The sequence below is a fragment of the Mustela erminea genome, chromosome 16 (assembly GCF_009829155.1).
Source record: "Mustela erminea isolate mMusErm1 chromosome 16, mMusErm1.Pri, whole genome shotgun sequence".
In the NCBI taxonomy this organism is placed as follows: domain Eukaryota; kingdom Metazoa; phylum Chordata; class Mammalia; order Carnivora; family Mustelidae; genus Mustela; species Mustela erminea.
The window spans coordinates 59,712,267-59,738,767 of NC_045629.1; the positions used below are offsets into that span (position 1 = coordinate 59,712,267).

At 35.1% G+C, this 26,501-nt stretch overlaps 1 protein-coding gene across 5 annotated transcripts in view; it reads right to left on the minus strand.

The window, feature by feature from the left end:
* The window catches only part of CSMD3 (CUB and Sushi multiple domains 3), a 1,246,643-nt gene that overhangs the window by 794,187 nt on the left and 425,955 nt on the right, over window positions 1–26,501 (minus strand). For all 5 annotated transcript variants that reach the window (XM_032316321.1, XM_032316320.1, XM_032316319.1 and 2 more), the window contains exon 6: window positions 1,323–1,435. In XM_032316321.1, the coding sequence (XP_032172212.1) occupies window positions 1,323–1,435 (113 nt within the window). The remainder of the gene's footprint in view (window positions 1–1,322; window positions 1,436–26,501) is intronic.

Sequence of the window (26,501 nt, forward strand, 5' to 3'; positions counted from 1 at the left end):
CTGAAGTACAAAAAAGTTTTAGATATTGAAATTGGAAATTCAACAAAATATTATTTCCAATTTAAAAGTGACACTGGCTGAAACTGGTAAGATTCAAGTTACTATGCTCTGGACAGCTATTTTTAATAAAATATATAAAAGTAATTTTCTATGCATATTTAAATTTCAATTTTAAAATATAGTATTTTATGATGAGTAATATATTCTGTTATGAGAAAGGATTTAAGAGCATATTTTCATTCATGCTTCCACTCAAATTAACTACATTAGCAATAGAAATTATAGATTTTTCTACAGTGGATTTTGTTCAAAATCTTTAGTTTAAGTTATTATTTTAGAGATTTTTATTACAATAATACCCAGTACATTATTATAAATGTCAAAATACCAATCACATTAATCTGTTACTATTATTGTCAGAAATCTCATTGAAAGGACATCTATAGATAGGTTACTGGTCTTCAAAGTATAAATTAATTGTTGAAATTTGTATTCCAGAAAACAGTATATGGCCTAATAACATTTTAGGTATTAATTATAAGCTGCCTAAAGTCACCATATTAAATTTGTAAAGTGCCTAAGACTTAAGACTACTAAAACAGAAAGCATTAAATAAAAAAAGAAAAACAGATAAATGGAAAAATGTAGCTATGGCAGTGCTCACGATTCCCTTAACAGGAGCTGATACACTACTGAGAATGAAATGAATTATTTACATAAGTAGTCTGAGGATAAAGTACACTAAACCCACATAATGTTAATAAATATTGTAGAAGCTACATTTTCATTAACACTCCATCTTCATAATAATCTTGTTCTAAATAAAGAGATTTTTCAAGTTAATACATCAAATACTATATCCCTCTTATTCAAAATTATGCCTCTTAATAAAAATAGTGGATAATAATCTTAACAAGGTTAATTAAACTAGCAATAGCAACCACACTGTATAGGAAAATGGATTTCAATTGATAGCCTATTTACAACTGCAGGTTTTCTGCAGTGTTTTGTGGTACAGCTTTAGGAAGTATGCCTGCCTATTGGCTGAAGCACTTTATTAAAGTAAACATGACATCTGTAACATATTATCTTTCAGAGGTCATAATATTCTCTGTTTTGAACATGGTGTTATAAAAACCAACTAACTTTTCTACTGTAATTTAGTTATCACATTATTACCTCAGCAAGAGAATGACTATTTTTGCTTATTCAAATTACTATTCATTAATGCAAAAGGTATCTTGCTTCTATTGCAAAATCTGGCTGTATATACCAAGATCATTTCACATATCAAAAGAGACAGAGAAATTCATTAAACATACCTTGATAGGGAGCACTAAATCCACGATATCGGTGATTGCTGTCTGTAACAAAATGCAGTCTGAGCCAGTTTTTGTTGCTGATAATTGGTGGTGGTATATTCATTCCAGATAACCTGAATTATAAAAGACAACAACAAAAAAATCTTTAAAAATTTTTCACCAGTACATTTTTTCACTGAATTGGGACCCAGAGAAATGTCTACCTGTATATAATATTCATGACATTACATTGTTAATTTTTAAATACAAATAAATTAGTTATTCTATGCATAGGAAAGTCAATGATAGAATGCTGCAACTCCAAATGTGCTTTTTAATCAGATTGCATATATTAATAAAATAAACTGTGAACTGGAAATAATTTTTTATTCAGCCAAATTTATTGCCTAGATAATAATAAGCATAAAAGAGGCTGAGCTAATGGTGCTGATCTTTATGCTCCTCAAATATATGTTGATAAAGTATAGTTAGAAAATAGAAAGACTTCAAAGCAATTGATATACTCTTATCACCTAATATATTTTCTATATTTCATATTCTATGGCAAATTTCCCAATTTCTTTTCATAGGGCAACCACTCTTTTAATGTGATTTCTAATACTACAAATTTTTGTAATTATGTTTCATAATATGTACTTCTATAATGCACTGGAGGGCTGCCCCAAGTGACAGACAGAAAACGATTGTATTTTGGATGTATATTTATTCTCCATATATTTAGTCAAAAAGGTACCAATTCATAGTCTCCTTAAAGCAAGATACCTAGAGTAAAACTTTTGGAACTATTCCCCAGATACTGGTCATGGTTAAGAGATGAAGTAACACTCCTGCTGTATGTCCTTTGAAGACTTCCAGGGAAGCAGTTTCTCTAATTTCATTCAACAAAGGAATATTACACCCACATACTTACACATTTAAATCCTAGGTGTGTGCTATAAAGTCAAAGTAAAATATTCTCAAAAGCTAGACTATTACTATACTAATACTAGACTATTACTATTATTATTTTAGTGAAGGAGAGTTCTTCATTAAGGTTTCCTAATAACCAGTATATGGTGTATCCTTACTATTCTTCAAAGCTTTTGCTTTTCTTCAACACACAGCAAAATAGCTGGTGTGTGTGTGTGTGTGTGTGTGTGTGTATGTTGGGGGTGGTGATTACAACTCTTAGTGCTTTGCAGGCAGTCACTCTAGGGTACCCATATGAGGAGATTGGAATAGATGCTGTACACATTAATCAGTGTTGAGATGTAGACATGGTGATGTAAGGACCCTTTATCCAAACTGTTCCCTTATTTCTCCCAAAACCTACTTTCCCACAATATTTGGGAATTAGCCATCATTTTCCATTGATGGCTATCTGTCATGGTATAGAAATATGAATTCACCTCTACTGTATCATTGTGGGCAAAGGTATATGCACAGGTGAATAGAATGGTCTTGGCAATATAATTGTGTGATTTAATGTTCATGATTCTAACATGAACAAGATAGGTTCTTATCCCTCGCTCTGCTTTGGAATGCATTTTCTCAAACTTTTCTCTATTAATGTCCTATTTTCGCTCTCTTTTCTTAGAGGTGACTCTATTTATTATTGCAGCTGCCTGCTTTGTTCATATCTGAACTTAGCAAATAAAGATATGTATATGATTTTAATGTTAACACTGAAGTTTTAAAATTTTTACTTCATTACTTTCAAAACCATCCAGGTTTTGTTTTCCTTTGTTTGCTTGTTGGTTGGTTTGGTTTGAAAAGCAATTTCAAAGAGAAAGTATTTAGATTTGATACAATTATATTTTCAATAGACTAGCATATTCCATGCCAGGATTTGATTTACAATTTGGTTTTCTTCACTTCCTCAATTTCATGCCCATAAATATCCACTAGGGAAAGCTTAAATTATTTTAGACAGTCTGCACACATTTCTCAGTATAATGAGACTATAATACATGGATGGTTGTAATACATTAAAGTACAGAGTTTGGAGAGAGGTCCTTAGAAGATCCAATAAATGAGAAAGAACTCAACAAGGACATCAACAAGTAAGAGAGGAAAGAAGATGAAACAGACAATAAAATGGATAAACTTCCTATCTTTCCTAGGGACATCAAAGATAATTTCAGCAACAGAGGGTAGAAAAGGCAACTAATAGCTACCATGGAACTATAGTTTGCAACCTGAATTCACCTTTAGGAATTGAAAAAGGTGGAACTGAATACATTAGAGCTACAGTAGCTAGAAGCACATTGCACATGGGATGGAGGAAATAATGACAATTTAACAGGGGTGCATATAAGAAGATATTTCTGACAGCTTCAATGTTTCAGTTTATGAAGCAGAACTATAGGTAAGCCAAATCACTGAACCAGAAAGCAAGTGTATCACAGTTCCTCTCCTTCCCAATGATAGTCTCCTAGTACTGCATATTATTAAGAATAATTTATACAATATGGCTTTGTCTATATCTTATGGAGTAATCTGGGAAATGCATATAAATATTTCTGTACCATATTTCATATGCTATCAGGACATCTAGAAAATGGAGGATTGAGCATAAATTCTACCTACAATGATTCCATTAAATTAACTCAGATAATTTATTAAGTACTAAAGGAGATATTTCCTAAATATAAATCATTGTTATCCTTATCTCACTATGGTCATTTGAAGGTAAGTATATATGGGTTCATTCTAGTACAAAGTCTTCTGGATAACAAAGAGATTTAGTGTATTCAACAATTATTCACTGAGCACTGATTATATAACAAACAATGACACTAAGGGTTGGAAATACAGTAGTAAATACTACAAAGAAGATCCACAATCTTGCAAAGTGAAAATAAGGTCACAAAGATAACTCAAGATAATTTCAGATGGTGGCAAGAGATGTATAAAAACATTAAAAAGTAATATGATCAAGAATGTCTAGAGGAGGAGGAGCAAGATGATGGAGGACTGGCAGACTTAAATTTTGCCTGTTCCCAGGAATTCAACTAGATAGTTATCAAACCGTTCTGAAGACCTATCAATTCAACAGGAGATTGAAGAGAAGAATAGTAGCAATTTTATGAACAGAAAAGTGACCACATTTTCTAAGGTAAAATGTGCAGAGAAGTGAATTTGAGATGATACATGGGAAGAGAGATGGCAAAGGGAGGGGCTGGCTCCTGTGGAGCACAAAGTCAGAACTTTTAGAAGTCTGTTCCACTGAGGAATATTGCTCCAGAGTCTAAGCAGGAAGATGAGACCTAGCAAGGACAGTGTAGTCTCAGGACCTATGGGGTCACAGAAAGACCAGGAGTGCCTGAGTGCAGCAGAGTTCTTAGGTATCAGAGTGGGGAAGCTGGCTGTAGAAATGGAACTGAGAAGTGAGCTCTATGTTCAGGGTTACCTTAAACCATGATCCAAGGCACATTCAGGCCAGTACTCTTCAAGCAGGGATCCCACAAGTGGGAGATATGAGGAGACCTACCCCTTCCTCCACTGGGAGGAATGGTGGGGAATGTGCCACAGGAATCTGCTAGGATTAAAGACTCCAAATGGGGCCATGTGCCAGAGATAGAAACACTTACTAAGAGGATGGGGGAGCATGGAACACAGCTACTGGCCAGAGAGAAAGAAGTGACTGACTGCTTATCTCTGAAGCTGAACTAGGAGTGGGGCCCTGAGCTCTCGGCTCCTCTGGGTTGGAGATTTGGAGGCCGCCATTTTCATTCTCAACCTCCAAAGCTCTACAGAAAGTGCTCAGGGAACAAAAGGCACCAAGAGCAAATGTGAGCAGATTACTTAGCCTGAACCCTGGCAAGAGTGGTGCAATTCCACTTTGATCAGACATTTAAGAATAACTGCAACAGGACCTTCCTCCAGAAGATTGGCGAGAACATCCAGCAGAAAAACAAGTTTAGTGATCAATGAGAACTGCAAAACACCAGGGCTAGGAAAATATAGCACATAGAATTCATGGCTTTTATCCCACGATTCTTTAGTCTTTCAAAGTTAATATTTTTAATGTTGTTTTTTTCTTATTCTATTTTTTAAAACTTTTCCTCTTTCCTATTTTAACCTTTTAAACTATTTTATCTTATCAATACTTTTTACTTTTTTAAATTTTCATTATTATAGTCATATTACATCCTTTCATTGTATTTAACCTTATTTTTTGTATAGATAAAAGTTTTTCTTTAAAATTTTGGGATATAGTTTCCTCTAACAGATCAAAATATGCCCTAAATCTAAAATATGGTTTTGTTCCTGTCTCCAGACTGATGACATTCTTTCCTTTTTTTTTCTCTTTTTTTCAACCAGCTCCTTACCTTATTAATTCTTTTTTTAGAATCTTTTATAATTTCATCTTACAGTCATATTCCATCCCTTCATTGTGTTTACCCTTATTTTTGTATATAAATATATATGCTTTTCTTTCTTTAAAATTTTGGGAGGCAGTTTCCTCTAACAGACCAAAATACAGAAATACACACACACACACACACACACACACACACATATATATATATATATATATATATATATATATATATATATATTCTTTCTTCTCTTTCTTCATCCCCAGTTTCAGAACTCTTTTGATTTGATCAGTGCATATTTTTCTGGGGTCATTGATACCCTTTTAGTATTTTGTTCTCTCATTTATTAATTATTATCTGGTTAAAATGAAAAGGCAGAAAAACTCACCTCAAAAGCAAGAACAAGAGGCAGTGCCGAAGGCTAGGAACCTAATCAATACACACATTACTAAGATGTCAGAACTGGAGTTCAGAATGAAGATTATAAACGTGCTAGCTACGCTTGAGAATAGCATAAAAGATAATAGAGAAACCCTTTCTGGAGAAATAAAAAAAAACTAAAATCTAACCAAGTTGAAATCAAAAGAGCTATTAATGAGGTGCAGTAAAAATGGAAGCTTATACTGCTAGGATAAATGAGGAAGAAGAGAATTAGTGTTATAGAAGACAAAATGATGGAGAAGAAAGAAGCTGAGAAAAAGAAAGATACACAACTACTGGACCACAAGGGGTTAATTCAAGAGATAAGTGATACCATAAGATGAAACAATATTAGAATAATTGGGATCCCAGAAGAAGACAAGGCATCAGAAAGTAATTGGAGCAAATTGTAGTAGAAAATTTCCCTAACTTGGCAAAGGGAACAAGCATCAAAATCCAGGAGGCACAGAGAAACCCCCTCAAAATCATTTAAAATAGGTCAACAACCCATCATCTCATAGTAAAACTTACAACTTCTCAGTGACAAAGAGAAAATCCTGAAAGCAGCCCCAGACAAGAGGTCTATAACACACAATGGTAGAAATATTGGATTGGCAGCAGACCTATCCAAAGAGACCTAGCAGTTCAGAAAGTACCGGCATGATATATTCAGAGCACCAAATGAAAAAAAATGTGCAGCCAAGAATACTATATCCAGCTAAACTATCATTGAAAATAGAAGGAGACCTAGAAAACTTCCAGGACAAACAAAAATTAAAAGAATTTACAAACACCAAACCAGCCCTATGGAAATATTGAAAGGGATCCTCTAAGCAAAGAGAGAGCCTAAAAGTAACACAGGACATAAAGGAAAAGAGACAATATGGAGTAACAGTCACCTTAGAGGCAATACAAGGGCACTAAATTAATATCTTTCAATAGTTACCCTGAATGTAAGTGGGCTAAATGCCCCCAATAAAAAGACACAAATTATCAGAATGGATAACAAACCAAGACCCATTGATATGCTGTCTGCAAGAAAGTCATTTTGGACTCAAAGACACCTGCAGATTTAAAGTGAGGGGGTGGAAAACAATTTACCATGCTAGTGGACATTAGAAGAAAACTGGCGTAACAACCCATATATCAGATAAATTGGATTTTAGGCCAAAGACTATAATAAGATATGAGTAAAGACAGTATACCATACTTAAAGGATCTGTCCAACAAGAACTAACACTTTTAAATATCTATGCCCCTAATATGCGAGTAACCAACTATATAAACCAATAACAAAATCAAAGAAACACATCAAAATAATACAATAATAGTAGGGGACTTTAACACCCCCTCAAAGAAATGGACAGATCATTTAAGAAAAAGATCAACAGCTTTAAATGACACACTGGACCAAATGGATATCACAAATACATACAGAACATTCCTTCATAAAGCAACAGAATGAACTTTCTTCTCTAGTGTACATGGAACATTGTCCAAAATAGATCACATCCTGGGTCAAAAATCAGGTCTCAGCTGGTAAAAGATTAGGGTCATTCCTAGCATATTTTTGGACCACAACACTAGAACTCAATCATAAGAGGAATGTTGGAAAGAACTAAAAAATATGGAGGTTGAAAAGCATCTTACTAAAGAATGAATGGGTCAACCATGAAATTAAAGAAGAATGGAAAAAATTCATGGAAACAAATGAAAATGAAAACACAGCTGTTCAAAATCTTTGGAACACAGTAAATGCCATCCGGAGAGGAAAGTAAATAGCAATGCAAGTCTTGCTCAGGAAACAAGAAAGGTTGCACACACACAACTTAACCCTACATCTAAAGGAGCTGAAGAACAGCAAAGAAAGTCTAAACCCAGCAAGAGAAGAGAATCATAAAAATCAGAGCATAAAGCAATGAAATAGAAACCAAAAAAAAAAAAAAAAAAACAATAGAACAGATCAATGAAACTAAGAACTGGTTCTTTGAAAGAATTAATAAGATTGATAAACCCCTGGACAGAATTATCAAAAAGAAAAGAGAAAGGACCCAAATTAATAAAATCATAAATAAAAGAGGAGAGATCACAACCAACACCAAAGAAATACAAACAAGTATAAGAACATATTATGAGCAACTACACCCCAGCAAATTAGATAAGTAGGAAGAAATTGATTTATTCCTTGGCACAGATAAACTACCAAAACAGAACCAGGAAGAAATAGAAAACCTGAACAGACCCATAACCAGTAAGGAGATTGAAGCAGTCATCAAAAATCTCCCAACAAACAAGAGCCAGGATCAGATGGCTTCCCAGGGGAATTCTACTAAACATTTAAAGTAGAATTAATACCTATTCTCCTGAAACTGTTCCAAAAAATAGAAATGGAAGGAAAACTTTCAAACTTGTTTTATGAGGACAGCATTACCTTGATCCCCAAACCAGACAAAGACCAAAGACCAAGGAGGATTATAGACCAATATCCCTGAAAAACAGATGCAAAAATTCTCACCAAAATAAGCCAATAAGCTCCAACAGTACAGTGAATGAGTTATTCACCATGACCTAACAGAATTTATTCCTGGGCTGCAAAGTTGGCTCAATATCACAAATCAATCAATGTGATATAATACATTAATAAAAGAAAGAACAAGAACTTATGATACTCTCAATAGATGCTGAAAAAGCACTTGACAAAGCACAGCATTCTTTCTTGATCAAAACTCTTCACAGTGTAGGCATAGACAATACATACCTCATTATCATCAAAGCCATCTATGAAAACCCCACAATGAATATCATTTTAAGGGGAAACAACTGAGAGCTTTTCCCCTAAGGGCAAGAATGTCCTCTAACAGGATGTCCTCTATCACCACTGCTACTCAATATGGTACTAGAGGTCCTAGCCTCAGCAAACAGACAAGAAAAAGAAATAAAAGGCATCAGAATTGGAAAGAAGTCAAACTCACTCTTTGCAGATGATATGATACTTTATGTGGGAAACCCAAAATACTTTACTCCAAAACTGCTAGAACTCGTACATGAATTCAGTAGTGTCAGGATAAAAAACCAATGCACAGAAATCAGTTGCATTTCTATATATCAACAGCAAGACAGAAGAAAGAGAAATTAAGGAATCGATCCCCTTTACAATTGCACCCCAAACCATAAAATACCTAGGAATAAATCTACAAAGTATCAAAGAATCTATACTCAGAAAACTATGGAGTATTCATGAAAGAAATTGAAGGAGACACAAAGAAATGAAAAAACATTCCATGCTCATGGATTAGAACAAATATTGTGAAAATGTCTATGCTATCTAAAGCAATCTACACATTTAGTGCAATCCCTATCAAAATACCATATTTTTTTTTCAAAGAAATGGAACCAATAATCCTAAAATTTATATGGAACCAGAAAATATCCCAAATAGCCAGAAGAATGTTGAAAAAGAAAGCCAGAGTTGGTGGCATCACAATTCCAGACATCAAGCTCTATTATAAAGCTGTCATCATCAAGACAGTATGGTACTGACACAAAAACAGACACATAGATCAGTGGAGCAAAATAGAGAGTCCAGAAATAGACCTTCAACTCTACGGTCACCTAATCCTTGGCAAAGCAGGAAAGAATGTACAATGGGAAAAAGAAAGTTTCTCGAACAAATGGTGTTGGGAAAATTGGACAGCCACATGCAGAAGAATAAAACCTGATCATTCCCTTACACCACACACAAAAATAGACTCAAAATGGATGAAAGACCTAAATGTGAGACAGGAATCCATCAAAATCATTGAGGAGAACACAGGCAGCAACCTCTTCAACCTCAGCCACAGCAACTTCTTAAAACATCACCAAGACAAGGGGAAGCAAGGCCAAAAATGACTATTGGGACCTCATCTAGATCAAAAGCTTTTGCACAGTAAAGGAAAATGTCAACTGTCAGAATGGGAGAAGATATTCGCAAGTGACATATCAGATAAAGGGCTAGTATCCCAAATCTATAAAGAACTTATCAGACTCAACACCCACAGAACAAATAATCCAATCAAGAAATGGGCAGAAGACATAGACAGACATTTCTGCAAAGAAGACATCCAGCTGGCCAGAAGACACATGAAAAAGTGCTCCATGTCACTCACCATCAGGGAAATACAAATCAAAACCAGAGTGAGATACCACCTCACACCAGTTAGAATGGCTAACATTAACAAGTTAGGAAATGGCAGATGGTGGCAAGGATGCAGAAAAGGAGTAACCCTCCTACACTGTTGGTGGGAATGCAAGCTGGTGCACCCACTCTGGAAAACAGCATGGAGGTTCCTCAAAAAGTTGAAAATAGAGCTACCCTATGACCCAACAACTGCACTACTGGATAATTTCCCTAAAGATACAAATATAGTGACCTGAAGGGCATGTGCACCTGAATGTTAATATCAGCAATATCCATAATAGCCAAAATATGCAAAGATCCTAGATGTACATCAAGAGATGTACATCAATGGATGAAGAATTTGTGGTATATATTTACAATAGAATACTATGCAGCCACCAAAAAAGGGAAATCTTGTCATTTGCAATGATGTGGATGGAATTATAGGGTATTATGATAAGTGAAATAAGTCAGAGAAAGCCAATTATCATATGATCTCACTGATATGAGGAATTTGAGAAACAAGGCAAAGGATCTTAGGGGAAGGGAGGAAAAATGAAATAAGATGAAACAAGAGAGAGAGAGACAAACCATATGAGACTCTTAATCTCAGGAAACAAACTAAGGGTTGTCAGAGTGGAGAGGGGTGGGAGGGGATAGGGTGGCTGAGTGATAGACATTGGGGATGGTATATGTTATGGTGAGAAAAAAGAAAAAAAAATGTCTGGAAATGAGGTTTCACTTGTTCTAATGTATTTTCCATTTCACACTCAAAACAGCCATACACATGATTAAATTTTAAATTACTAACCTGGATTTTAGGAGAATTAAATCAAAGAAAAATATGATAATGATTAAATGTCATAAATTTATAGCTTACTATTATGATATGTATCCAAGAAGAATCCAAAACATGTCTTTTGAGTAATTAATAAATTAGAATGGACATAGTAATTTAATAATGATATCAAATTTCATTACATATTTAGTGCAGAAATATAATAATACAGTGTAACTTGCCAATATTACACTTTATAAATTTTTTTATTTTTTAATCTCCTGCAGAAATAAGTAACTAATCATGAACTGATATTTACTTATTCATTTTAATAAACTTATATTTAAAATCAGATGCAACCTTTTTTATTGTGGATAGTGCCTCAGAGAATGTAACTGTAAGCAGCACAAAATATTTTAATCAGTTAAGCATAGGAAATCTGAGAGAATCACAGATCTTCACCAGTTTTCAGAAGTGTGTTGAAATCTATTTTGAGCCTCTGTCTTTGGTTTATAACTCTCTTGTCAGATCCTTACTGCTGTTATCCTCTGACCTTTGGTTCTCAACTCTCTGAAAGTTAGCACTTGCAACAACAGGTGTCCTGTTTGGGCTTTATAATCTTTTTCTTTTTTTTAATCTTTCCAATGCCCTAAAATCATTCAAACCTAATGACCTGTCTTTCCTCATCTTTAGTACCCTCAGGCACAGTCAGACCTCATACCCATAATTATTCTAATCATCAAAAAACTCACTCTCCCCACATAGTTCTCCTACACCCTCCAATTTTACTTCTTTCTCTTTCCTGCTCTCTCTCCCTTATTTCCCCTTTTCCTCTTTTACTTCTTTTGACCCACTTCTTTTCTCTGGATTCCTCTGTTGTCCAAGATTGTGTGAGACCAATTGTCTTACTTTGACCTATAAAAATTTCCTAAAATTCTTCCTTTCATCTTAACTCAAGACTTTTTCATGAACTTCTCTTTAAGGCTAAAATGTCTCTCTCTATTTTTTTTACTTTCATTTGCTTACTTCATCATTCACAGTGAAGCCAAGTCTTAAAGTTTCAAGATTGCGATAAATACTGAATCTCCTCTGCATAGTCTTAGCATATCATTATTATTTTGTATAGTAGTAAGTTTTCCATCCTCACTACTATTTTACATTTCTTTTGAAGGTAGGTTATTAAGTTCCTGGTGCTGAACACAATGATTGATGAATAGCAGATGTAAACCGATGCTATTTATCAAGAAATACATGAATATAAGCTGTTTGTGCATGTGCCCTCCTTTAGTACTTTTTTAAAATTTTATTTCTTTTCAGTGTTCCAGCATTCATTGTTTATGCACCACATCCAGTGCTCCATGCAATATGTGCCCTCCATAATACCTACCACCAGGCTCACTTCTTAGGCACTTCTCACAACATTCATGTGATTATATTGTACATGTTCTATAGATACAGAGTTAGAAGGAGGAATGACATTGGATTTATCCCTGAACCTATAAGCATATTTTAAATTATAGATGATGAACAGATGCCTATCAAGTTAAATAATTATAACATTTCTCATAGTGTGTTCTAATAAATATTAGCAACAAAAACTGCCTTTGGGGATGAGGGATGGTACCACAGTAAAAAAAGATATTGAATTGTTGTTTTATAACCATATCTCTCACTCCTGTATTTTTTGTGAAGTTTTAATACAGAATTTCTTTTATTTATTTAAAAAGTTAACTCTCGGTCAAGATGGCGGAGGAGTAGCAGGCTGAGACAACTTCAGCTAGCAGGAGATCAGCTAATACCTTATCTGAAGATTGCAAACACCTGCAAATCCATCGGCAGATCGAAGAGAAGAAGAACAGCAACTCTAGAAACAGAAAAGCAACCACTTTCTGAAAGGTAGGACTGGCAGAGAAATGAATCCAAAGCGACAGGAAGATAGACCCCGGGGGGAGGAGCCGGCTCCCGGCAAGCGGCGGAGCAACAGAGCACAAAATCAGGACTTTTAAAAGTCTGTTCTGCTGAGGGACATCGCTCCAGAGTTTAAACCGAGGTGAAGCCCACGCGGGGTCAGCATGGCCTCAGGTCCTGCAGGGTCACAGAAGGATCGGGGGTGTCTGAGTGTCACAGAGATTGCGGGTATTGGAATGGGGAAGCCAGCTACAGAGACAGAGCTGACAGTAAGCTCAGAGCTTGGGGTTACCTTGAACCGGTTGCAGGCTCGGTGAGCTCAGAGCGCGGCCGGAGGTCAGGAAGAGGGGAGTGACTGGGCGCTGTTCTCTGACGGCGCACTGAGGAGTGGGGCCCCGGGCTCTCGGCTCCTCCGGGCCGGAGACCAGGAGGCTGCCATTTGTATTCCTGTCCTCCAGAACTCTACAGAAAGTGCTCAGGGAACAAAAGCTCCTGAAAGCAAACCCAAGGGGATTACTCAGCCCGGCCCCTGGTAAGGGCGGTGCAATTCCGACTGGGGCAAAGACACTTGAGAATCACTACAACAGGCCCCTCCCCCAGAAGATCAACAAGAAATCCAGCCAAGACCAAGTTCACCTACCAAGGACTGCAGTTTCAATACCAAGGAGAGCAGCAGAATTCCAGAGGAGGAGAAAGCAAAGCACGGAACTCATGGCTTTCTCCCTGTGATTTTTTAGTCTTGCAGTTAATTTAATTTTTTTTTCTTTTTCTTTTTTTTTCTCTTCTTATGCTAAATTTTTTTAAACCTTTACCCTTTTCTTTTTTATCGTTTTTTACTAGTTTATCTAATATATATATTTTTTCTTTTTTATACTTTTCTTTATTCAGTTTCTTTTTTAAAGTCTTTTCTCTTTTTTTTTCTTTTTCTTTCTTTCTTTCTGAACCACTTTTTATCCCCTTTCTCCCCCCTCATGATTTGGGATCTCTTCTGATTTGGTTAAAGCATATTTTCCGGGGGTTGTTGCCACCCTTTTAGTATTTTACTTGCTTCTTCATATACTCTTATCTGGACAAAATGACAAGGCAGAAAAATTCACCACATAAAAAAGAACAAGAGGCAGTACCGAAGGCTAGGGACCTAATCCATACAGACATTGGTAATATGTCAGATCTAGAGTTCAGAATGACAATTCTCAAGGTTCTAGCCGGGCTCGCAAAAGGCATGGAAGATATTAGAGAAACCCTCTCGGGAGATATAAAAGCCCTTTCTGGAGAAATAAAAGAACTAAAATCTAACCAAGTTGAAATCAAAAAAGCTATTAATGAGGTGCAATCAAAAATGGAGGCTCTCACTGCTAGGATAAATGAGGCAGAAGAAAGAATTAGTAATATAGAAGACCAAATGACAGAGAATAAAGAAGCTGAGCAAAAGAGGGACAAACAGCTACTGGACCACGAGGGGAGAATTCGAGAGATAAGTGACACCATAAGACGAAACAACATTAGAATAATTGGGATTCCAGAAGAAGAAGAAAGAGAGAGGGGAGCAGAAGGTATACTGGAGAGAATTATTGGGGAGAATTTCCCCAATATGGCAAAGAGAACAAGCATCAAAATTCAGGAGGTTCAGAGAATGCCCTTCAAAATCAATAAGAATAGGCCCACACCCCGTCACATAGTAAAATTTACAAGCCTTAGTGACAAAGAGAAAATCCTGAAAGCAGCCCAGGAAAAGAAGTCTGTAACATACAATGGTAAAAATATTAGATTGGCAGCTGACTTATCCACAGAGACCTGGCAGGCCAGAAAGAGCTGGCATGATATATTCAGAGCACTAAACGAGAAAAACATGCAGCCAAGAATACTATATCCAGCTAGGCTATCATTGAAAATAGAAGGAGATTAAAAGCTTCCAGGACAAACAAAAACTGAAAGAATTTGCAAACACCAAACCAGCTCTATAGGAAATATTGAAAGGGGTCCTCTAAGCAAAGAGAGAGCCTACAAGTGGTAGATCAGAAAGGAACAGAGACAATATACAGTAAGTCACCTTACAGGCAATACAATGGCACTAAATTCATATCTCTCAATAGTTACCCTGAATGTTAATGGGCTAAATGCCCCAATCAATTGTACAGGTATTCAGTAAAGTGTCAAGATATAAAATCAATGCACAGAAATCAGTTGCATTTCTCTACACCAACAACAAGACAGAAGAAAGAGTAATTAAGGAGTCAATCCCATTTACATTTGCACCCAAAACCATAAGATACCTAGGAATAAACATAACAAAAGAGGCACAGAATCTATACTCAGAAAACTATAAAGTACTCATGAAAGAAATTGAGGAAGACACAAAGAAATGGAAAAATGTTCCATGTTCCTGGATTGGAAGAATAAATATTGTGAAAATGTCCATGCTACCTAAAGCAATCTACATATTTAATGCAATTCCTATAAAAGTACCATCCATCTTTTTGAAAGAAATGGAACAAATAATTCTAAAATTTATATGGAACAGAAAAGACCTTGAATAGCCAAAGGGATATTGAAAAAGAAAGCCAAAGTTGGTGGCATCACAATTCTGGACTTCAAGCTCTATTACAAAGCTGTCATCATCAAGACAGCATGGTACTGGCACAAAAACAGACACATAGATCAGTGGAACAGAATAGAGAGCCCAGAAATAGACCCTCGACTCTATGGTCAACTCATCTTCAACAAAGCAGGAAAGAATGTCCAATGGAAAAAAGACAGCCTCTTCAATAAATGGTGTTGGGAAATTGGACAGCCACATGCAGAAAAATGAAATTGGTCCATTTCCTTACACCACACACAAAAATAGACTCAAAATGGATAAAGGACCTCAATGTGCGAAAGGAATCCATCAAAATCCTTGAGGAGAACACAGGCAGCAACCTCTCCGACGTCAGCCACAGCAACATCTTCCTAGGAATATCACCAAAGGCAAGGGAAGCAAGGGCAAAAATGAACTATTGGGATTTCATCCAGATCAAAAGCTTTTGCACAGTAAAGGAAACAGTCAACAAAACCAAAAGACAACTGACAGAATGGGAGAAGATATTTGCAAACGACATATTAGATAAAGGACTAGTGTCCAAAATGTATAAAGAACTTAGCAAACTCAATACCCAAAGAACAAATAATCCAATCAAGAAATGGGCAGAGGACATGAACAGACATTTCTGCAAAGAAGACATCCAGATGGCCAACAGACATGAAAAAGTCCTCCATATCACTCGGCATCAGGGAAATACAAATCAAAACCACAATGAAATATCACCTCACACCAGTCAGAATGGCTAAAATCAACAAGTTAGGATGCTGGCGAGGATGCGGAGAAAGGGGAACCCTCCTACACTGTTGGTGGGAATGCAAGCTGGTGCAACCACTCTGGAAAACAGCATGGAGGTTCCTCAAAATGTTGAAAATAGAACTGCCCTATGACCCAGCAATTGCACTACTGGGTATTTACCCTAAAGATACAAACGTAGTGATCCAAAGGGCATGTGCACCCGAATGTTTATAGCAGCAATGTCCACAATAGCCAAACTATGGAAAGAACCTAGATGTCCATCAACAGATGAATGGATAAAGAAGATGTGGTATATATACACAATGGAATACTATGTAGCCATCAAAAGAAATGAAATCTTGCCATTTGTGACAACGTGGATGGAACTAGAGCGTATCATGCTTAACGAAATAAGTCAAGCAGAGAAAGACAACTATCATATGATCTCCCTGATATGAGGAAGTGGTGATGCAACATGGGGGCTTAAAGGGGTAGGAGAAGAATAAATGAAACAAGATGGGATTGGGAGGGAGACAAACCGTAAGTAACTCTTAATCTCACAAAACAAACTGAGGGTTGCTGGGGGGAGGGGGGTTGGGAGAAGGGGGTGGGGTTATGGACATTGGAGAGGGTATGTGCTATGGTGACTGCTGTGACGTGTGTAAACCTGGTGATTCACAGACCTGTACCCCTGGGGATAAAAATATATTATATGTATATAAAAAATAAAAAATTAAAAAAAAATTAACTCTCCCATTCCCAAACTTTGACATAATATCAAATAACATGTTGTACAATTATTTAATAGAACTACTTCAGAAACTACTAATTTTATGTATTCACTGATGTCTGGATAGAAATGTGTTTCATAGTCTCAGTAAAAATCAGCATCTTTAAAAATAGTCAAGTAAGAAAAACTCAGAAAGTTCCTATTACATTCTACAGCCTATTATAGGTTAAAAAATTATTTTAACAACAAAAGTAATCTGTTTCTGGGATGACATTAAAGGCACTATTCTTCCATGCCATGCAAATCATGAGTACTCTGTGTGTGGAGTGTACAGATATCCACACTGACCAGACTGTGCTTTTTTCCAACACGGATGCCTGTGTTCTTGGTTAGATATTTAAAAGTCACTGAATTGCAGAACACACAATCTTATGTGATTTTAACAAGAGCATTAAGAGGCTAAGCATTGTATTATGCAGTCTAATTATTCAGAAGACAGATGTTATAAAGTATTTACAAAGCAAATAAGAGAAGTGGCTACACTAATATTTTCTTTGCTTTCTAACCCCACTCCCCCTTTACTGACATTACCCACTTGCTTATTCTCATCTCTACCCTGACTTAGTTTCCCACATATCCCCTATCTCCCTGATCTCTAGGTATTTTTCTTTTAAAAATTGAATGCTGTAGAAAATGTTACTTTTATCTAAACACATGCCTCAGGAAAATCTCTTTATATTTCAGATATAATGTGTTTGTGTCCAGCTACTAAAATTTAATGAAGATGAAATAGAAAAGTTTAATAGTACTATAACTATTTCAAAATTGAATTTGTAATTAAAAACTAGTAAAAAACTTCCATATCCAGATATCAGTTGAGAATTCTACTAAATGTATAAAGAATTAACAACAATTTTACCCATTCTTTTTCAGACAATAGAAGATGAGGGAATACTTCTCAACTCATTTTAGAGGGTTAGTACTACATTATTTATAAAACCAGACAAAATCAGTACAAAAACAAAAAATAAATAAAAACAAAAAACAAAAACTTTAGACCAATACCTCTCAATAAATACAAAACTCTCAATAAAATATTAGTAAACTGATTCATCAAGGTATAAAAAGAATTACACAACATGATCTAGTGAGATTTAGTCAAATTGTAGAAGGCTGGCTTAATCTTTGAAAAGCAATTAATGTAATCCACCATATCAACAAGTTATAAAAGAAAATTTAATGATCAAATCAATAGACAAAGAAAAAGTGTTTCATAAAATTCAACATCCATTGATGATAAAGACCCTCAGCATTTAGAAAGACAGGGAACATCCAAAACTTGATAAAGAATATGTACAAAACCTGTAACATCACAATGTTAAATTACTGAATTTTATTTTATTAAGATCACTAACACAGTACATGACTCTTACTCAACATTGTGCTACAGGTTCTGGTGAGTCTATAAGGCATGGAAAATAAATTAAAAGGACTATATCATGGAAAGAAAGAAATTGTTTCTACTTAAAATGACATGATCATTTATGTAGAAAATCCCACACAATCTACAAAGTAAACTCTTAAAACTACTAAGTGTATTCAGTCTAGTCACTGAATACAAGATGAATTTAAAAAATCAATTTCTAAATAATAACAATGAACACATGGAAATTTAAAAAAATCAATTTATAATTTCTTGAATAAAATTAAATACTTAGGTATAAATCTAGTGAATCATTTATAGGTTATCAGGAAATTTTAGAAATGCAATAAAAAATCAAAGACATAAGTAACTGAAAAGACATGTCATGTATTTGAAGACTTATCATAGTAGAGATATTAATTCTCCCCCAAAATAATCTAAGTTTTAATGCAATTCCTATTGAAATGCCAGGAAATTCTGTTTGTAGACATACATAAAGTAATTATAAAATGGACATAGAAAAGTACAAGACCCAGGATATCTAAAACAAATTTGAAAAAGAAGAACAAAGTCCAAGTAATCAACAACCTTTTCAATAAATGATGCTGGGACCATTGAACAACCATAAGAAAAAAAATAAACCTCAGTCTCAAGTTCAGACTTGAAAAAATTAAACATCTGTTTGCGATTTTAAAAAGTCTCAGCAAACTGGTAAAATAAAGTATTCAACCTGATAAAGGCCATCCATGAAGAAGATACAATTAATTTAATTCTGATAATTCTTGAAGGTGAAGAACTCAGTGCTTTCCTTGTAAGATCAGAAACAAATTATAGATGTTCACTCTCAACACTTTGATTCAGCATTGCATTTTTTTCCTGCTAGTGCAATAAAGAAAACTAAATAAAAGACATGCTAAAGTTAAAGGGTAAAATTGTCTTTGTTTTCAGAGGACATGATTGGATATGTTGAAAATTTCTGTAAATCTTCAAAATGAATGTACAGGGACGCCTGGGTGGCTCAGTTGGTTAAGCAGCTGCCTTCGGCTCAGGTCATGATCCCAGCGTCCTGGGATCGAGTCCCGCATTGGGCTCCTTGCTCACCGGGGAGCCTGCTTCTCCCTCTGTTTCTGTCTGCCCTGTGCCTGTGCTCGCTCTCTCTCCCTCTCTCTCTCTCTGACAAATAAATAAAATCTTAAAAAAAAAAAAAAGAAAATGAATATACAAAAATCAACTATTTTTCTGTGTCTTAGCAATGAGCAATTGAAAATTGATTTTTTAAGTAAAGTACCACTTATATCAATGAGCAATTGAAAATTTATTTTTTAAGTACCACTTAAAAAATAATTGAAAAAGGAATAAATATAAAAAATAGGTCATTTTAATATGCTTTAAACTTCAAATAATATATAAATAATATTTATATACTTAGATAGCCTAAGTAGATAGTGAGATATGCTCACATTCATTTATAGAAGGATTCAACATGGTCACAATTCCATTTTCCCCAATTAATGTATAAATGCAGTATAATTCTTGTGAAAATCTCAGTGAAAATGAATGATTCTAAAGTTCATGTGGAAAAATAAAGTACCTAGAATAATAACTTTTTTTTAAAGAACCTAATCAGCTGATTCATGCTTGTTGATTATAGACTATCAATCTACAACAATAATGATGAGATGTTGCTGATCTGATATACATCCAGATAAATGGAAGAAAATAGAAAGCCTAGAAATAAATCTGCAAGTATATAACCAATTGATTTTTTTAATATCTTATTTATTTATTTATTTATTTATTTATTTATTTAAAATTAACATATAATGTATCATTAGCCCCAGGGGTACAGGACTGTGAATCACCAGGTTTACACACTTCACAGCACTCACCATAGTACATACCCTCCCCAATGTCCATAACCCAACCACCCTCTCCCTATATCCCTCCCTTCAGCAACCCTCAGTTTGTTTTGTGAGATTGAGAGTCTCTTACGGTTTGTCTCCCTCCTAATCCCATCTTGTTTCATTTATTCTTTTTCTATCCCCCAAACCCTCCATGTTGCTTCTCGACTTCCTCATATCAGGGAGATTATATGATAGTTGTCTTTCCCTGACTGACTTATGTCACTCAGCATAATAAACTCTAGTTCCATCCACATCATCACAAATGGCAAGATTTCATTTCTTTTGGTGGCTGCATTGTACTAAACTGTATATATATAGCACATCTTTTTTATCCATTCATCTGTTGATAGACATCTAGGTTCTTTCCATAGTTTGGCTATTGTGGACATTGCTGCTATAAACATTTGGGTGCACGTGCCCCTTCAGATAACTACATTTGTTTCTTTAGGGTAAATACCCAGTAGTGCAATTGCTGGGTCATAGGGTAGCTCTATTTTCAACTTTTTGAGGAAACTCCATGCTGTTTTTCAGAGTAAACCAATTGATTTTAAACAAAGAATTCATGGTAGCTGAATGAAGGAAAAAATATCCTCTCAACAAATAATGTGGAAATGAGTATTTTAATACAAAAAAATAAGGAAGACTATCTCAGCCCCACATAAATATTAACTCAAAATAAATCACAGACATGAATGTAAATGCAAAAAATGTTAAAACTTCCAGAAAAATGCACGAGAGAAAAATCTGTGGATTAGTGGGAGATTTGTTAGATAAAAGAGAAAAAGCAAGAATCGCTTAAAAAACTAGAGCGTATCATGCTTAGCGAAATAAGTCAAGCAGAGAAAGACAACTATCATATGATCTCCCTGATATGAGGAATTGGTGATGCAACATGGGGGCTTAAGTGGGTAGGAGAAGAATCAATGAAACAAGATGGGATTGGGAGGGAGCCAAACCATAAGTGACTCTTAATCTCACAAAACAAACTGAGGGTTGCTGGCGGGAGGGGAGTTGGGAGAAGGGCGGTGGGGTTTTGGACATTGGGGAGGGTATGTGCTTTGGTGAGTGCTGTGAAGTGTGTAAACCTGGTGATTCACAGACCTGTACCCCTGGGGATAAAAATATATGTTTATAAAAAATAAAAAATTAAAAAAAAAGAATCGCTTAAAAAAAAAAGACTTCACATTTTAAAAAGTTCTGCTCATAAAAATATACTATTAAGAAAATTGAATGACAAGCCATAGATGAGAAGCAAGTATTTCTAATGTACATATTTTAAAAAGAAATGTATATACAATACAAAAAGAATTTTCTAAGTTAGTAAGAAAAACAGATGACTCAAAAAATAGGTAAAATGTTTTGAAAACTTCATGGAGCAAAAAATACAGAAAACAGAGTCACATGTAAAGATGCTCAAATTAAAATGAGATACTACTATCCACTTAGAAAAATGACTAATAGGAATATCCACTGAGAACTAATACACTCATTAAAATGGTTATCATTTAAAAGACTCAAAGTTCCTGTCTCATGTTGAGGTCTTTTATCCATATCAAGTTGATCTTTGTGTACAATGTAAGAGAATGGTTGAGTTTCACTCTTCTACATATAGATGTCCAATTTTCCCAGCACTATTTATTGAAGAGACTGTCTTTTCCCACTGTATATTTTTTCCTGCTTTGTCGAAGATTATTTGACCAGAGAGTTGAGGGTCCACATCTGGGCTCTCTGTTCCATTGGTCTATGTGTCTGTTTTTATGCCAGTACCATGCTGTCTTGGTGATCACAGCTTTGTAGTAAAGCTTGAAATCAGGTAACATGATGCCACCAGTTATGTTTTCCTTTTTCAACATTTCCTTAGCAATTCGGGGTCTCTTCTGATTCCATACAAATTTTAGGATTATTTGCTCCAGCTCTTTGAAAAATACTGGTGGAATTCTGATAGGGATGGCATTAAAAGTATAGATTGCTCTAGGCAGTATAAACATTTTAACAATGTTTATTCTTTTGATCCAAGAGTATGGAATGGTCTTCCACTTTTTTGTGTCTTCCTCAATTTCTTTCATGAGTGTTCTATAGTTCCTTGAGTACAGATCCTTTACCTCTTTGGTTAGTTTATTCCCAGGTATCTTATGGTTCTTGGTGCTATAGTAAATGGAATCGATTCTCTAATTTCCCTTCCTGTATTTTCATTGTTAGTGTATAAGAAAGACACTGATTTCTGTACATTGACTTTGTATCCTGCCACATTACTGAATTGCTGTATGAGTTCTAGTAGTTTGGGGGTGGAGTCTTTTGGGTTTTCCATATAAAGTATCATGTCTCTGCGAAGAGAGAGAATTTGACTTCTTCATTGCCAATTTGGATACCTTTTAATTCTCTTGGTTGTCTGATTGCTGTTGCTAGGACTTCTAATACTATGTTGAACAAGAGTGGTGAGAGTGGGCATCCTTGTTGTGTTCCTGATCTCAATGGGAAGGCTGTGAGCTTTTTCCCATTGAGGATGATATTTGCTGTGGGATTTTCATATATTTTATGAAGTTCAGGAATGTTCCCTCTATCCCTATATTTTGAAGCATTTTAATCAGGAAAGCATGCTGGATTTTGTCTAATGCTTTTTCTGCATCAATTGAGAAGACCATGTGGTTCTTCTCTCTTCTCTTATTGATTTGTTCTATCACATTGATTGATTTGAGAATGTTGAACCATCCTTGTAACCCAGGGATGAATCCCACCTGGTCATGGTGAATAATCTTTTTAATGTGCTGTTGGATTCTATTTGCTAGGATCTTGTTGAGAATCTTAGCATCCATATTCATCAGGGATATTGGTCGGAAATTCTCCTTTTTGGTGGAGTCTTGGCCTGGTTTGTGGATCAGGTTAATGCTGGCTTCATAAAAAGAGTCTGGAAGTTTTCCTTCTGTTTCAATTTTTTGAAACAGCTTCAGGAGAATAGGTGTTATTTCTTAAAGTCTGGTAGAATTCCCCAGGGAATCCATCAGGTCCTGGGCTCTTGTTTTCTGGGAGGTTTTTAATCACTGCTTCAATCTCGTTACTAGATATCAGTCTATTCATGTTGTCAGTTTCTTCCTGGTTCAATTTTGGGAGTTTATAGTTTTTTAGGAATGCATCCATTTCATCTAGGTTGCTTAACTTATTGTCATATAACTGTTGATAATAACTTCTGATGATTGTTTCTATTTCCTTGGTGTTAGTTGTGATCTCTCCCTTTTCATTCATAATTTTATTAATTTGAGCTTTCTCTCTTTTCTTTTGGATTAGTGTGGCCAATGGTTTATCTATCTTATTGATTCTTTCAAAAAACCAGCTTCTAGTTTCATTGATATGTTCTACTGTATCTCTAGATATAGTAGACCTCAATGTGAGACAGGAATCCATCAGAATCCTAGAGGAGAACATAGGTAGTAACCTCTTTGATATAAACCACAGCAACTTCTTTCAAGATGTGTCTCCGAAGGGAAAAGAAACAGAAGTGAAAATAAACTTTTGGTACTTCATCAAGATCAAAAGCTTCTGCACGGCAAAGGAAACAGTCAACAAAACAAAGAGGCAACCCACAGAATGGGAGAAGATATTCACAAATGACACTACAGACAAAAGGTTGATATCCAGGATCTATAAAGAACTTCTTAAACTCAACACACACAAAACAGATAATCATGTCAAAAAATGGGTGGAAGACATGAACAGGCACTTCTCCAATGAAGACATACAAATGGCTATCAGACACATGAAAAAATGTTCATCATCACTAGCCATCAGGGAAATTCAAATTAAAACCACATTGAGATACCACCTTACACCAGTTAGAATGGCCAAAAATAGCAAGACAGGAAACAACCCATGTTGGAGAGGATGTGGAGAGAGGGGAACCCTCTTACACCTTTGGTGGGAATGCAAGTTGGTGCAGCCACTTTGGAGAACAGTGGAGATTCCTTGTGGAGATTCCTCAAGAAATTAAAAATAGAGCTTCCCTATGACCCTGCAATTGCACTCCTGGGTATTTACCCCAAAGATACAGATGTAGTAAAAAGAAGGGCCATCTGTACCCCAATGTTTATAGCAGCAATGACCACCATAGCCAAACTGTGGAAAGAACCAAGATGCCCTTCAATGGACAGATGCATAAGGAAGATGTGGTCCATATACACTATGGAGTATTATGCCTCCATCAGAAAGGATGAATACCCAACTTTTGTAGCAACATGGATGGGACTGGAAGAGATTATGCTGAGTGAAATAAGTCAGGCAGAGAGAGTCAATCATCATATGGTTTCACTAATTCGTGGAGCATAACAAATAACATGGAGGATATGGGGAGATGGAGAGGAGAAGGGAGTTGAGGGAAATTTGAAGGGGAGATGAACCATGAGAGACTATGGACTCTGAAAAACAATCTGAGGGTTTTGAAGAGGCTGGAAGTAGGAGGTTGGGGGAGCAAGGTGGTGGGTATTACAGAGGGCATGTATTGCATGGAGCACTGTGTGTGGTGCATAAACATGAATTCTGTTACACTGAAAAGAAATTTAAAAAAAAGCAAAGTTGTAAGATTGGTGAGAATGAAGAGCAATTTGAACTTTTGTATCTGGCTGGTGGAATGCAGTGTGGTAGAGCTACTTTGGAAAGCAGGTAAGCAATTTCTTACACAACATACAATCATCATTTTACTTGGCCATCTCACTCTTAGTTATTTACCTAAGAGAAATGAAAATGTATGTCCATACAAAGACTTGTACACAAGTTTTTGTCTTCATTATGTCTTCATCTTCATTCATAATCACCAAAAACTGACAAGTGGTGAATAAATAAATAGATCTGATACATTCATACAATTATGCTTTATTCACCAATAATAAGGAATGAACTATTGATACTAGCAACAATATAGATAAATATCACAAGCATTGTAAGTGAAAGAATTGATATGGTACATGCTCTGTGATTGCATATTGTATAATTTTTTTTTCATATGACATTCAAAGAAAAGGAAAGAGTCACAACTGTGATTGCCAATAGCTGGAGGTGAGGAGAGAGAAGTGACTAAAAAGGGAAACAAGGAAAATTCTGAGAAGAGGGAAATATTGATATCTTTATTTTGGCTGCATGATTGTATATTTTCGTAAAAACACACAAAATTGTATGCCTAAGGTTGAATTTTAATGTACATTACTCTTCCATAAACCTGACTTGAAGAAAACAAATAATTTTAAGAGATCTTGGTTTGGCTGTCAATAGCATTAACAAAATAATAAATATATTTCTTGCTTGGAGCCAATACTTGGAACAAAATAAATGTATTCTCTCAAAGGAAAGGACAAGAAGTCATTTTAAATTCTTGAAAAAGGTCATCCTCTTTATGACTAAACCTCAAATATCATTAGATATATATGCAAATATATATTCAAATTATGAATATTCTAAATTATTTTTCCTTGCACAATAATTAATACTTCCAGTTTTAACCATAATTACATCAACAGATTTATTTCCAATGCATTTTTTTCTTTAGGTCTCCCGAATTGATAATTATACCAGAAAATCATCTAAAAAGCAAATGTTTGAAAAGAAAAAAAAAATTAGCCAGCCATTTACTTTGTCTGCTTAAGCCCAATAATTTCATTTATCTTTATCACTGAACTAACTAAAATAAATAGTTATGTTGGAATCAGACTTTATTTTTTTTTCATGTCACAATTTTTTGAAACATAGCTGCTAAAGAACATAGGAAATGTTGAATATAAATGATCAGTGTCTGTATACTCAAGCAATGATTACAATATAATTCCTAACTTTTCCATAATTTTTTTCATATTGTAAGCCCAACAATATTATGAATTCTTTTGAGTCATTGACTAAACTTTCAATTGTACCTGCATCACTAAACAGAGCTCTTATATCTACTTTCCTAAAAATGGAAATTGAATAGCTTCAAATTTACTGTGGATATAAATATCTTCAAAGACCCATTCAAGAGTATCACTGATCTACTTTTCCAAATACTATCCATATGTATCCATATCCATATACTATCCATATGTAAAAGTACTACCCACAGCCAAGGAAAGTATAAAACATTAAAAATTATACATTAATGAGAAAGGATATGGTTGAACAGTTCGAAGGAAGTACACCTCAATTCTGTTCCATTTCCCTTTCCCTCTCTCTCCTCTGAAAATCATGGAAACAAATCAAAATAAAAAAAACAAAAACATTTAG